At 38.8% G+C, this 12,479-nt stretch overlaps 1 protein-coding gene across 1 annotated transcript in view; it reads left to right on the top strand.

Moving 5' to 3' along the window:
- Lama2 (laminin subunit alpha 2) overlaps positions 1-12,479 on the top strand; it is a 571,484-nt gene that overhangs the window by 166,170 nt on the left and 392,835 nt on the right. The window contains exon 4 of the mRNA XM_052751249.1: positions 9,347-9,589. Within this exon, the coding sequence (XP_052607209.1) occupies positions 9,347-9,589 (243 nt within the window). The remainder of the gene's footprint in view (positions 1-9,346; positions 9,590-12,479) is intronic.

Here is a 12,479-nt window from a genome sequence, read left to right as displayed (position 1 = left end):
GCTGGTATTATTTTATTCGTAGTAGGTTAATTGGGTAAGTGTTGAGTGATTCAGATCTGTGGAAAGCATTCATGAACCAAAATCAAAAAGTTTCCACCTGTCTTTGATTTTTTTTTTGATTCTGCACTGTTAACACTCCATTTCTAACTCTTCTCATCACTATAGATCTTTCCTATTGTTCTCCAAATGCTTTGAACTACAGTCATCCATTCATGTCTGTAATGGCAATATTGGAGAACAAGTTGGTTGTCCATACCCTGCTAACTGTAGAAGCACACACACACACACACACACACACACACACACACACCAAAAAAAAAAAAAAAAAAAAACAAAACCACAAGGCATGGCTGGGTATTTCTCCAGGGTGAATAATTTCCAGAAGGCAGGCTTTAAACTGCCACAGTTTTGATTGTCTGTGATTCACACCAATATTGCACTCTGGGATGGCTGTGGTGAAAGGATTGCCTTGCTCCGTGTAGGACTTGGCCCACCTGCTCTTTTACCCGTAGCTGGTGTGAACGCCATGCTGAGCCAATGACTTCCTCACAGGAGGCAGGTCAATCTTTTGAAACCATAGATTGTTTCAAATGAGAAAGAGGCCTGTGAGGAGAGAGGAGTTGTCAAGGGCAGTGCTAAAGACAAGAAAAATGCTTGCCTGGATTACCCCTGCAGCTAACACTGTTAAAATGATAGCAACTTAATGAAGCATGGACGACTAGATGTGTTACTAAGCAGAGGGAGGGCTATGTTCATTCCGATTTGGATTCCTCTTCCTCTTGCGACAGTTTTAGTAAGGCTGGGCTAAAATTTTGAGACCTTATGGCCAACAATGACATTGGAGTTGATAGTTATTCACTCATGTTTCTTGGCCTCTGACTACAGTATAGACACAGAAAATGCCGAGCTATTTATCAAAGTAATTAAGAAAATGTATTAAACATTTTCACTTTAGGAGAAAGCACTAAATTACTGCCAGTGGTAATACTGTTACGTGAAAGAGAAATATTTGTTTATTAAAATGAGCTATATTAGTAAGCCTTTTATTCTAATTGTGAAAAAATCAAATGTACATAAAATCATAGAGAATAGCATGAGTGTGGGTGTCCTCAACGCCCACCCACTTATGAGAATTAGTTAATGGTTTCTCTCATGTCACTGTTTTATTTTTATTTGTGTGTGTGTGTTGTACACACAAGAGTGTGCAGGAGTGTGTGATCTAATGTGCACATGTGGAAGCCAGAAGACACTTGGTACCATTATTTCCTTGAGACAGGGTGACTCAGTGAAGCTGTAGCTCACTGTTTCAGCAAGGCTGACTAACCAGGGAGTTACTCCCACGTCTGGCTTTTATGTGGGTACTGGAGATTTGAACTCAGGGCCACATGCTGGCACGGCAAGCACACTGATCCAGGGAGCCATCTCATCACCCCTACCATCCACGTTGGTTCTAAACAAAACCATATATTACACGTATGCTACACTGAGCCGCAAGATTATTTGGAAGCAAACTCTTGTACATCTCTCTCTAGGCGATTGTTGCCTTTCGTATAACTGAAAGATGCAATTTCTTTGGTAAATAAAACCATGATCATGCCTAAAGGTTCCTACTTGCTTAATCGCAACAGGTGTCAAGTCTCACCCAGAATCACCGTACGAGCCTACTGTCTCTTTTGGAATGGCTAACTAGTTTCATCACAATGCATATGAGGACACACATTGCATTTGGTTGGCTAAACCTTTCAAATTGCCCTTGATCTATAAATTATTTTTCCTAAGCTTCCTTTAAATTTATTTATTTATTTATTTATTTGAGGATTCCTGTGACTTGCCCAGTGGAAGGCCTCACATTTCTCCCTTTGTTAACTGTAGTATGGTTTGCATACTACCACAGTTCCAGCTTAGCTTTCCGCTAACAGAGTTTCGCTCTTTCAGCTTGACTGTTTTGTGGGTGGCAGGCCACGCCTCCAACATACTGTATAAATGTCTGGGTGTCTCCACTGTGGCGATGTCAATGGCCATTGATGGGCATTGGTATGCACGGGGCTGTTGATTAAAGTAGACCCTTCTCACAATAAAGAGAAGCAAGCCATGGGCAGCATCAACATATCCCATACAGCCTCTTTTCATGTGGAGGTGTATCCCTCCACTCAAGGCACTTTAATTTTTCCATGTTCTTGATTATTCTGGTTTTAATGTTTTAAAAGTTAACTTTATGTTAAGCTTATCCAGCTTTAGGAAAAAATCTATCTAGTATTTCTAATTAAATAAGTAGAATTGCATATTATTGCATGTAATTATATGTTAATTGTATATTAATAGAGAAAACTGGAAAGCACCTCATTTATTTGAAATAGAGGTAAAGTTTTTCCTTCTTGTAGAGTGAGGCAGAAACGTCCTTCAAGACTGTCTGTTGAAAAGTTAGCCATTTGATTTAAACCCTTTATAGAAGATCCAATTTCAACAAATAATTGCAAATTTTCTCTTCACAGGATTATCATTAGTCATCCAGTTAGATTATTGTTTCTCAGGAAAATCTGAGGTGGTGAACCATTCATTTTCAAATGTATTAATTTCATGAGTGTATGTGAGCATTTGAAAAATCTGTATTAATTGGGAGCAGAGTGTTCCCATTCCTCTTGTGACCTGGCAGAGCCACTTACCCTGAGGCAGAGAGGCACATCTGCTTACCTGCAACTTCAATCAATCTGTGCTCAGCTATGCTAACACATTTGCAGGAGGGGAAGATAAGTGGCCTATACAGTATAATTGAGTAACAATTACACATCATTTTAGTATGTGGAATTATTTGAAATGAATTTGCCTGAAGACTGAAAGCATGGGCCAGTGAACTCCTCTGAAGCCCCCTGCCATATCATTCTGGGTTTCCTGAATTAAATAAAGAGATAAATAGACACACAACTCACTCTGAATATAATGACTGTGGATGTTTTTAGGTTGGTTTTTGTTTTTAAATTTACAGTCTCATTTAAAACCTTTTAAACTTGATGTCAGATTGAAATTTGAGTTGAGCTACACCATTATCAGAACACACATACTAATCTCTTTTTAAAGATATGTGGTTTAATTATTTTCTGCAATAACTCAGACATTTGTGTGGGGTAAGAGCCCGGTTCTACATGCCATAGGTGGAAGAAAGGTGTTGTGTCCATCTTCCTGTACACAGCCTTGCATTGAGTTTCATCTGCTCAGCCCACGCTAGAATCCTGCATCCATCAGTGCCTCCTCTACTAGGTTCTGGACTGTGGTGATAGCCACAGGCATCGTGAGTTCTTTGACTGTAACCTCTGCTTTCCATCAGCAGTTCTCACGGATCTTCCAGAAAAATACCAAGTTCTCCTCATTCATTTCTCTTTGCTGTTATAGGGTTGTGTTTTGTTTCTTAATTTTTCGTTAGTGGATGTAGGTGAAACAACTGATGATCACATGAACTGTGTCCATCAACTCAAGTAAAGAAGCATAGATACCTACCTCTCTGAACCTCTTAAATTCTTCCCTAAACTTGAAAATTCATACTTTTTTTTTATAATCCTTCCTTGTTTTGACATTAGGTCCCTCTTATCACTTTAAAACGCAATGGACAAAAAGCACAATTTGGTTCATGTACCATTTTAAAGCAAAGAATGAAAATGAGCTTTCAATATATAGTTTTTGTAATGTGGAGATTGGGTCACAGCTGCTAGGAATGTCAAAACGCATAGCATGGACAAAAGCAGATACTAGAATATTGTGGAGAGATTCCTGCTGGCAATCTCTGGCTACAGTTCCCCAAATGACAACAGTGTAGGGAAGGAAGCAGGACACGAAACAGGACAGAAATGAGACAGGCACCTGCTAGTTTCATAAGCAACAAGGGAAGGAGAGTCAGAAGAGAGAGTGAGTTGGGTCAAGACCCCCTGAAGGGACTGCACTGCTACTTACAGCCGCTGGCCTTCATTGATTCATTAGTCTTTTATGAAGCGCTTACAGAAAAGAACTTGTTCCACTGTTAAGGAGTCATGTTCATTCTGTCTCTTTTTAGAAAAACAAAAACACACCACACATATTTAACTCATTTGTGAGTGTGTGTGTGTGTGTGTGTGTGTGTGTGTGTGTGTGTGTGTGTGTGCTTGGTGTCTGTGTGAGAGTGTGTATGTGGTATGTGTTTTGGGGGGTGTAGGCACATACACCTGTGTGTATGCAGAGGCCAAAAGAGGGTGTCAAAACTCTTCTTACAGCATTTGCATGTTGCCTTGGTTGTTAGGTGAGTACTAACTGAAAACTCTGGTCTTGATGGTACAACAGGCACTCTTAATTGCTTAGTTATCTTTCCAGTCCTCGTCATGATCCTTTTAACTGTTTACCAGTGACACTCAAAATTTCTAGAATACCCAAAACACAACACATTTTGGTATCATCTAGAAATCAATCTTGAAGAAATCACTCAGCAGTGCATACATTAGAGTTGGTTCTGAATACCTCCCAAACCTCATCATTTGTAGGTGAGCTAAGATAATTAGCACCAGGGTAGCACCCAGAGTCCTCCAAGCTTCCAGGTTACTGACTTAAGGTAACCTTGCACACTATCACATTATTTTAGCCATGGCATTAAAAGGTGTTTTTCTGTAATGCCTGTTGGGTGTGTTAAAATTATCCTTGGACTGATAGATCCTTCAAAAGGATCCTTTTCTCCAATTACATGCCAAATGAAATTACATTCTAAATACTCCAATTACTAGAGAAGGAATATCTAGTTCAACACTACATCAGATGAGGTAATTACATGATTATCTGTTACATGTGTGAATGAGCAGCAAGAGGAATAGGAAATAGAAAGTTCCCTTTGTTACAGTAACATTCCCAGATATTTGATGTTATTTAAAAAGAATTATTTTGGATTTTTTTCCAGTCACTAAGTTTTAAAAATATATCCTCCCACCAAATACCAAGCCTCCCTCACCAAAAAATACAACCAATCAACCAAGAAATAAATAAACCAAAAACTATTTGCATACCACATGGACTATATTATGGTCATTGAAGTGTAGAGGTCTTAGTCTTTCTTATAATGGGATGTTTGCTTTCTTGCTGCATACTGTAGCAGATTGGGCCTTTATTCGTCTAGAATAAGGTATTAACACTACTGATTTTGAAGAGTCTTTATATGTAAAACACAGGAGACAGTTAATAAAAACAGCACAGACAACATTAAAGAGCTATTGTTCCAGGCATTGAAAATGTGGAGTACTTAGAAGACTCTTAGAAATTTTCACTTTCACTCTCTCAAGCCCTCAAAGAATGCTTCTATTCATTGTGTTTTTCAATAATGCTATTTACAACACTTTAAGAAGTTTATTCATAATAGTACATGCCAACAAATTTAATTAATGTTGCATGGGATGCAGAAGAATCCATAGAAAACAAATGAAAGAACGCTATTGTTTTGAAATGGCGCACTTTTGATATTTTAAAAGGCAGTGACTGCTTTCCATGGCGCTTAATACTGGCTGTTATATTGAATTATAGAATGAGGCTCTGAGATACTTTGTTCAGAAAGTTTTCATCTATTATTTCAGAGCCAACACAGACGCTCTGGAATCATAAATCTATATCACATCCCAAGCGAAGTTGGCCTGTTCCTCTATCTGCTTGCTAAGCAGCTTGCTAAACAAAGTTCCTTATCTATAACCTCAGTGTATCCTTATTTTTCTTATGTACTAGCTGTGATCTCTAACATGTTCCATTACCTTTTATTTCTGTATATCTTTAAAAAAAATCTTTGTACATTTTTTTTTTCAGGAAGGAAAGTCACCAACTTAAATATATGTGCAGCAGATACTCTTTTCCAAAGAGTATCCAGCACATTGTGTTCATTATCTCACTGTCTCTTCCTTTGGTTTTCTTTGGAAAAAAATATTGGGAAGGGGAATGTTAAAGAATTTACTTACTTTTATTAGACCACCAAGGCTGACTAAGCAGCAGAGAAATGTATGCCTTGCTTCCTCCAAGTCATGTATGCCCTGGTGTTGACTAGGATGCAGGCTCTTGCAAACAGAGATGGCCAGAGCTAAATTAAAAGCAGGAACAGGGATGCTTCAGTGATTTTGATTATTCAGCTACATGTCATAAATGCCGAATACTCCCTGTCTCAAAATAGTGTAGTAAAAATTACAGCATTTCTAAAGCTGTAAAAGCCAACCAAAGTCCTAGTTCTCTGAGTACTCACAGTTTAGCTGTTCTCTCTTCTTACTGTTTTAAGGCCTTCTAAAGTTGCTTTAGGATTACAGATAACCAAGAAGAGATTATTTCACAGCTGTACAGTAGAGGCCAGTCTCTCTTTCTATTCCTTATGAGGGAATATATTCCTCAATAAGAGATCCATTTGATGGATTGTTGACTGGGATTTACTTAAATGGAGATAGTTCCTTAAGATCAACACCTAAAATTTCAGAAACAGCAAATATTGTGGCTAATGGAGTTCGATCCATCCAGTTCATAGAAAGCCAGCATTAACTACAGTCCCTATAGTCAGTTTGAGGTAGAAGAATTAGAAATTCTGGGCTAGACAGGGCCATTTACAACAAATAAGCCTAGGGTTGCAGATTCAGCTCCATCATAGTGTGTTCTCCTAGTGTGTGAGAGGCTCTGGATCAAAGTTGCAGAACTACAGAATGGTAATAAAAATAATCATGTTGTTGGAAAGTAAGACATTTGTGTTAATACAAGTAACATAACAGGACTGGGATGAAGGAAGAGCCCTCATGTCCCATCTCTCCTTGATTCCTCCTTGAAGCACATGGCTTTAACGTGGTATGAATAGTCTTGTCTCAAATATGTAAACATTTTCAAATATTTATATTAACATACATAGATATATATGTATCTGAAATTACAGAAATGTAAACTTGGGGGCTACAGAGATTGTTTAGTGGTTAACACTCTTGTGTGCAATTGTGAAGACTGAAGTTCAAATCCCGAGCACCCATCTAAAAGGTATAAATCTAGCACTCTTAAGGCAGATACAGGGCAATCCTAGAGCAAAATGGTTCACCAGATTAGTCATATTGGCAAGCTCTGGCAGTGAGAGATTATGCCACAATGAATGTGGTATAAAATGATCTAGGAAAATTCCCAACACCATTGTTGGGCCTGTATGTGCACCTGTGCATGTGCACACGGGCACACACACTACACACACACACACACACACACACACACACACACACACACACACACACGAAAAAAAAAATAAACTCATAAACATTTCCCACTTAAATGGCACTCATAAGAACAGAATGGCACAAGCTCTTCCTGAACAGAATAGACATCTTGGCTGTTCCGTGTCTTACTCCCAAATTTAGTCTGGTGGCCTCAAGGAATAGATTGCATTTAAATGACTGGACAATAGTGCTTACCAACAGAAGGTATTCAGAGTTTTAGCCAGCAGCTTTCCCTCAACTTTATCTAACAAGTAAATACTAGCTCTTGTAGCATGAATTCTTATTGGTCTTAATAATAAAAACCTGAGTCAGCTGTCGGGGTAAATGCTGAAAGATCAGAGAAGTAAAGGAGACGACGGCCACCGGAGAGACTTCTTACCTCTACTGAATCCGCAGACCAAAAAGGGCTGAGCTCCTGACTCCGCCCCATCATATCATTTCCCGTTTCTTCCTCCCAAGAGCTGGGATTAAAGACATGAGTTCCCAAGTGCTGGGATTAAAGGTGTGTGTCACCACTGCCCGGCCTCTAGTGGCTAGCTCCACACTTGGATCTCCAGGTAAGCTTTATTTGTTAGAGCACAAACAAAAATATCACCACAAGTGCTAATTTCAAACATTTGAGGGATTATGTGTTTTTTCACTATCCATGGTATGCCCACCTTCTAGGAAGCATCTTCTAGAAAGATCTGTGACCTATATTGCCCCTTCTATATCAAGTTTTTATTTTTTAAAATTTGCTATCTGAAAGTATATCACAGGTACTATACATAAATTCATGGAGCTCTAATGGCCAATACCGTTTCTCTAGAATATTCCTTTCAGGATTCCCTCTATGACACAGCAGAGCCTTTAATCACATTGTTGGATAGACCTGTCATCTGGTTCATCCCCACTAGTGACCTCATCATCCAGTGATCTTAAAGCTGTCAAAATTCCTATATGGTATAGGATTTACTAGTCTAGAAATTATTATATTGCTTTATTGTTACCTTTTATGGATTATTATTTCCATTCTAGAGAGATGGTGTTTTTATCTAGGTTGCATCTTTATTTCTTCCTAGGATAGTATACAAAAATGTCACTTTATAATATGTGAGCATTATTCTTTGAGACTTTCTTATTGCACTGCAAACACATACCTTCTTACAAACATTCAGCATGCTCTCTCTCTCTCTCTGTCTCTCTCTCTCTCTCTCTCTGTCTCTGTCTCTGTGTCTCTCTATCTATCTCTCTTTCTCTCTGTCATCAAATTGAATGCAGATTTGAAAAGGTTACTATTTCCCTGGCCTCTGTCCCCTGGGTTTACTCTGTCAAATTATAGCAATGATGCCTCCTCCTTCTCTGATTTTTAGATATTTAATTCTCACAAAGAGAAAGCACAGAAACTCCCCCCCGCCCATTTATTATGTTATAGCTTGAATCACTTGTGCACATGTCGCTGGGATTTCTAATCCATATTTTCTGTGTGGGCATGCAAAGGAAGCCACATTTATTGGGTATCTACTGCCAGGTGCTTTTCCAGGTACCATGTGTACATTATCCCATTTAATATAGTTATCTCTTTGGGATGTGCTTATTCTCAATCTTAATTCATAGAACATTACACTAGAGGCAGGAAAAAATAATCTTTCTAGGTTTGCACAGAGCTGGACCCACAATTTGAGCACAGGAATGTGCCCCTGAAGTGCATTGTTGTTTTAATGCCACACACAAGGTCTACATTTTTGAGGATTAAGTAGATTTACATAAGAATGTTTCATTTTTAGCACATATTTTCTTGCCTCTAATATGAGGTGAGAAAATTGGTATGCAGGAAGTGTTTTGCATGACGATGCTATAAGAGAACTTGAAAAACTAAGTGAAACAATACAAATGAGTTGTTAGAGAACTTGAGTCTAGTCTTAACCTATGGCCTTCCAAGTCATAGTTGTCAAAATGAAGCAGCTTGTCTCAGTAAGAAAGTATGAAATATGAGCATGCAATACTAAAATCATTATTGCAGGACACAATTGATTTATAAAGCAAAATCTGAGATGAACTCTTAGATAGTGGCTGCCTTTCTCTTTGGCACAACTAAGAGAGAGCACTTTGGCACTCAAAGCTATGCTGTTGTCCCTCATCTTCAGGTGTTCCAGATTGCCTACGTGATCGTGAAAGCAGCCAACTCCCCTCGGCCTGGAAACTGGATTTTGGAACGTTCCCTGGATGATGTGGAGTACAAACCCTGGCAGTATCATGCAGTGACAGACACGGAGTGCCTGACCCTCTACAATATCTATCCCCGCACTGGACCACCATCCTATGCCAAAGATGATGAGGTCATCTGCACTTCATTTTATTCCAAGATCCATCCTTTAGAAAATGGAGAGGTAAGATGGAGACGCTGCATTGAAGCACATTGAATATGGTACAATAAGCCCCATCAGAAAGACATGAGCATAACAGTAATTGTTAGGAAGGTTTTAAATGAAATTTAGCCCAAGTAGATTTAAATTTGTTATTAAATCAAGAAGAAAACCCAAGGTGATTAGAATATTAACCACCTTAATGTGTCTCCTCTCTCCAATAAAGATCAGAGATGAGGAAATGGGTTTGAGCTGGGAAGCCGGAGATTAATTTTACAACTGAGGAGATTTTCCTGATGATGACAATTGCTAGTGACTAGAGAAAGACTGGAGACCCGAAGAAAGCTCCAGAGTGTGCATACACAGTCTGAGGATAGTGATAAAGGAGATGGATGATAAAAAGCAAACAAGCAAACCAAAATGAAACCATGTAAAAATAAATCATGTCACGTTTTGTATGCATATCTGCTGTCACCATGGAGGGCCACAGTGTGATATTATCCCTTTGGTGAAGTCTTCCTGAAAGTTTATGTCCAGGTGCTTAAGTTCTCAATTACTATGTAAGCACACATAATTCAAGAGTGTTTGGCTGCCTTGTAGTGTGGTTTTGTTTTTCTTTTCTTCCTTTGTCCTGGAGATAATATTCTAATTTTCATTCATTAGTTTTAATCCATGGATCCAGGCTATGACTTCCATGATGTTAGCTGTGTGTTCTTGGTCCAGTTGCATAAATTCTCTGTGCCTCAGTTCCACCTGCCATAAATAAGGAGCACAAGAGATAGTTAAATTGTTTTGCTGGTATGCATGATCAAATGAATTGTTGTACTTAAAACTACCTATGGGCTTATATCTTGAAACATCCATGGCAAGATGAAAATATCATTGAGTAGCTAATGCATTTAATGCACCAACCTACTAGGCATCACATCTTTTTGTAACCTATCTTATGTAGGTCTTTTGTAATCCTATCTTACATATGCTCAGAACACTTTCAGCAGCCTGGCGTGAACAAAGATACCTAACACAAAGCCCATTTTACAACCCAGGGTTGAGTCGCTCATGCAACTTGATGACACTATTGAAGGTAAAATCGGTGTGGCTGTGTGAGAGCAAGAGACCCAGATGAGTGATTTGTAGACATGAAATGGAAAAGCACAATGCCCAACAACCCAGCACGCTGCAGAGCACTCATTGAGGACACACTGTATCTTGATGTGATATGCAGTGGATGGAGAACTGTAGCTAAGGCTGTTGGGCTTCACGAGAAGGAATTGTTCTGCATACAGCTAGGCTGGGAAAAGATCCAGAAGGAAATTATATTTATGTTGAATGCATATTTCAGCATCACAAGTTCAAAACAGAAACATTTCTATGTGGGATACAGTCCGTAGCCCTGTCTGATATTCTCTCCCCAGTCCAGTATCAGAGGAACACATCATCTTTTATAAACACTTCCAGAAAAGCCACATTCCCATTCTATTATCCCCATCATAGTCAATCTAGATTGCCTCTAAATAACTTCTGGAGAAGAAGTTCAGGTTTTGACGTGTCTGCCATTCTATTGAGAGTATTGGAATATCTCTGTTCCTTACTTCAACTTTGTCCCTATAAGAAGAAACAAAGAGACTAGAGGAAACACATCATGGAAAATCTGGATTACCTGTTCTTAGTCCTCGTCAGTGAATGGTGGTGTGGATGGCTGGTCTTTCCAGCAAAATAGTTTCCACCTTCATTAGATCAGCTGTGCCTGTTTACAAGTCACTGTCACCCTTGGCTTCTTGACTCCTGCCATTCTCCTTGAAGGAGGGAGTTAATTAAATTGGCAATTTAATTCTACAAATTCAAAAACAGTACCCTTATTCTATCTCAAATTGCATGCCCAAAAAACAATATTTGTGAAGGAAAAACCCATTCCAAATGATGCACCCAGCAAAGATCTCAATCTGAGAAATGACAAGGAGTCAAATGCACCAAGTCAAACAGCCATTCAACCTTTGTGCCCAGAGACAGCTAATTCAAGGACAGTTTGTTTGAAAGAGAAAGAAGAAGGACATACAGAGAATATATATATGTATGTATGTGTGTGTGTGTGTGTGTGTGTGTGTGTGTGTGTGTGTGTGTGTGTGTGTTGATTTTTACTGGGTTTTTCTCTTCCGGCTTTTACCTAAGACTAATCATTATCTAATATTGTAAGCTCTTCTTTACCATTTAAGAAATGCTCCAATTCAGAAGTTGGTTGAGCAATATAAAGTGTACTTCAGTCACTATGTGATGTACAATTATGTGAGTAACTCCTCCTTAGGCGTTATGGATGGTTTTCTGACATTTGGATCGATTCAACCTGCCAACAGGAACAAACATACTTGTTTGCTTGTTTGTTTTGTTTCATTTCTAGTTATTTAGTGGTAGTTTATAGAGACCTTGCCACTTAAATATATAATACACTTTCAATGTATCCCTCACTATCTCACTATCTCTGGCTATTAACCTTATATTTTCCTCAGTTGTTTCCTGCAATTAGACAACTCTATTTTCATGACATATATCTTATGTATAATGGGATTTATCTCTGAAATCTAGGATCCACAGATCATATTGATTTGTTTCTTCAGTGGTCTATAGTCTTTTAAGATAAGACAACATCCACTGAAAAGTTAAAAGACTCCTTCCCTAAAAGGACAAAGGAAGGGACAGCTTCTCTGTCCTCTTCCTAAGGTCCTAAGGACAAACCAAAGGACAATTCCATCAAAGTTTACCCTGGGGAACCAATGAGTTTATTGGACTTGAAGACTGTGGGTGAGAGCTTCTTGCAGAATCATGGGAAGAGACTCCATAGCAGCCACAATGGCAAGTTTCACTCACCATGCAAGATGATTTTCCTGTAGCTACATAGATCAAAACCCCTTTCAGTTAA

Source organism: Peromyscus californicus, unplaced genomic scaffold (genome assembly GCF_007827085.1).
Source record: "Peromyscus californicus insignis strain IS unplaced genomic scaffold, ASM782708v3 Scaffold_22__1_contigs__length_63687245, whole genome shotgun sequence".
In the NCBI taxonomy this organism is placed as follows: domain Eukaryota; kingdom Metazoa; phylum Chordata; class Mammalia; order Rodentia; family Cricetidae; genus Peromyscus; species Peromyscus californicus.
This window is presented reverse-complemented; position numbering and strand designations above follow the sequence as displayed.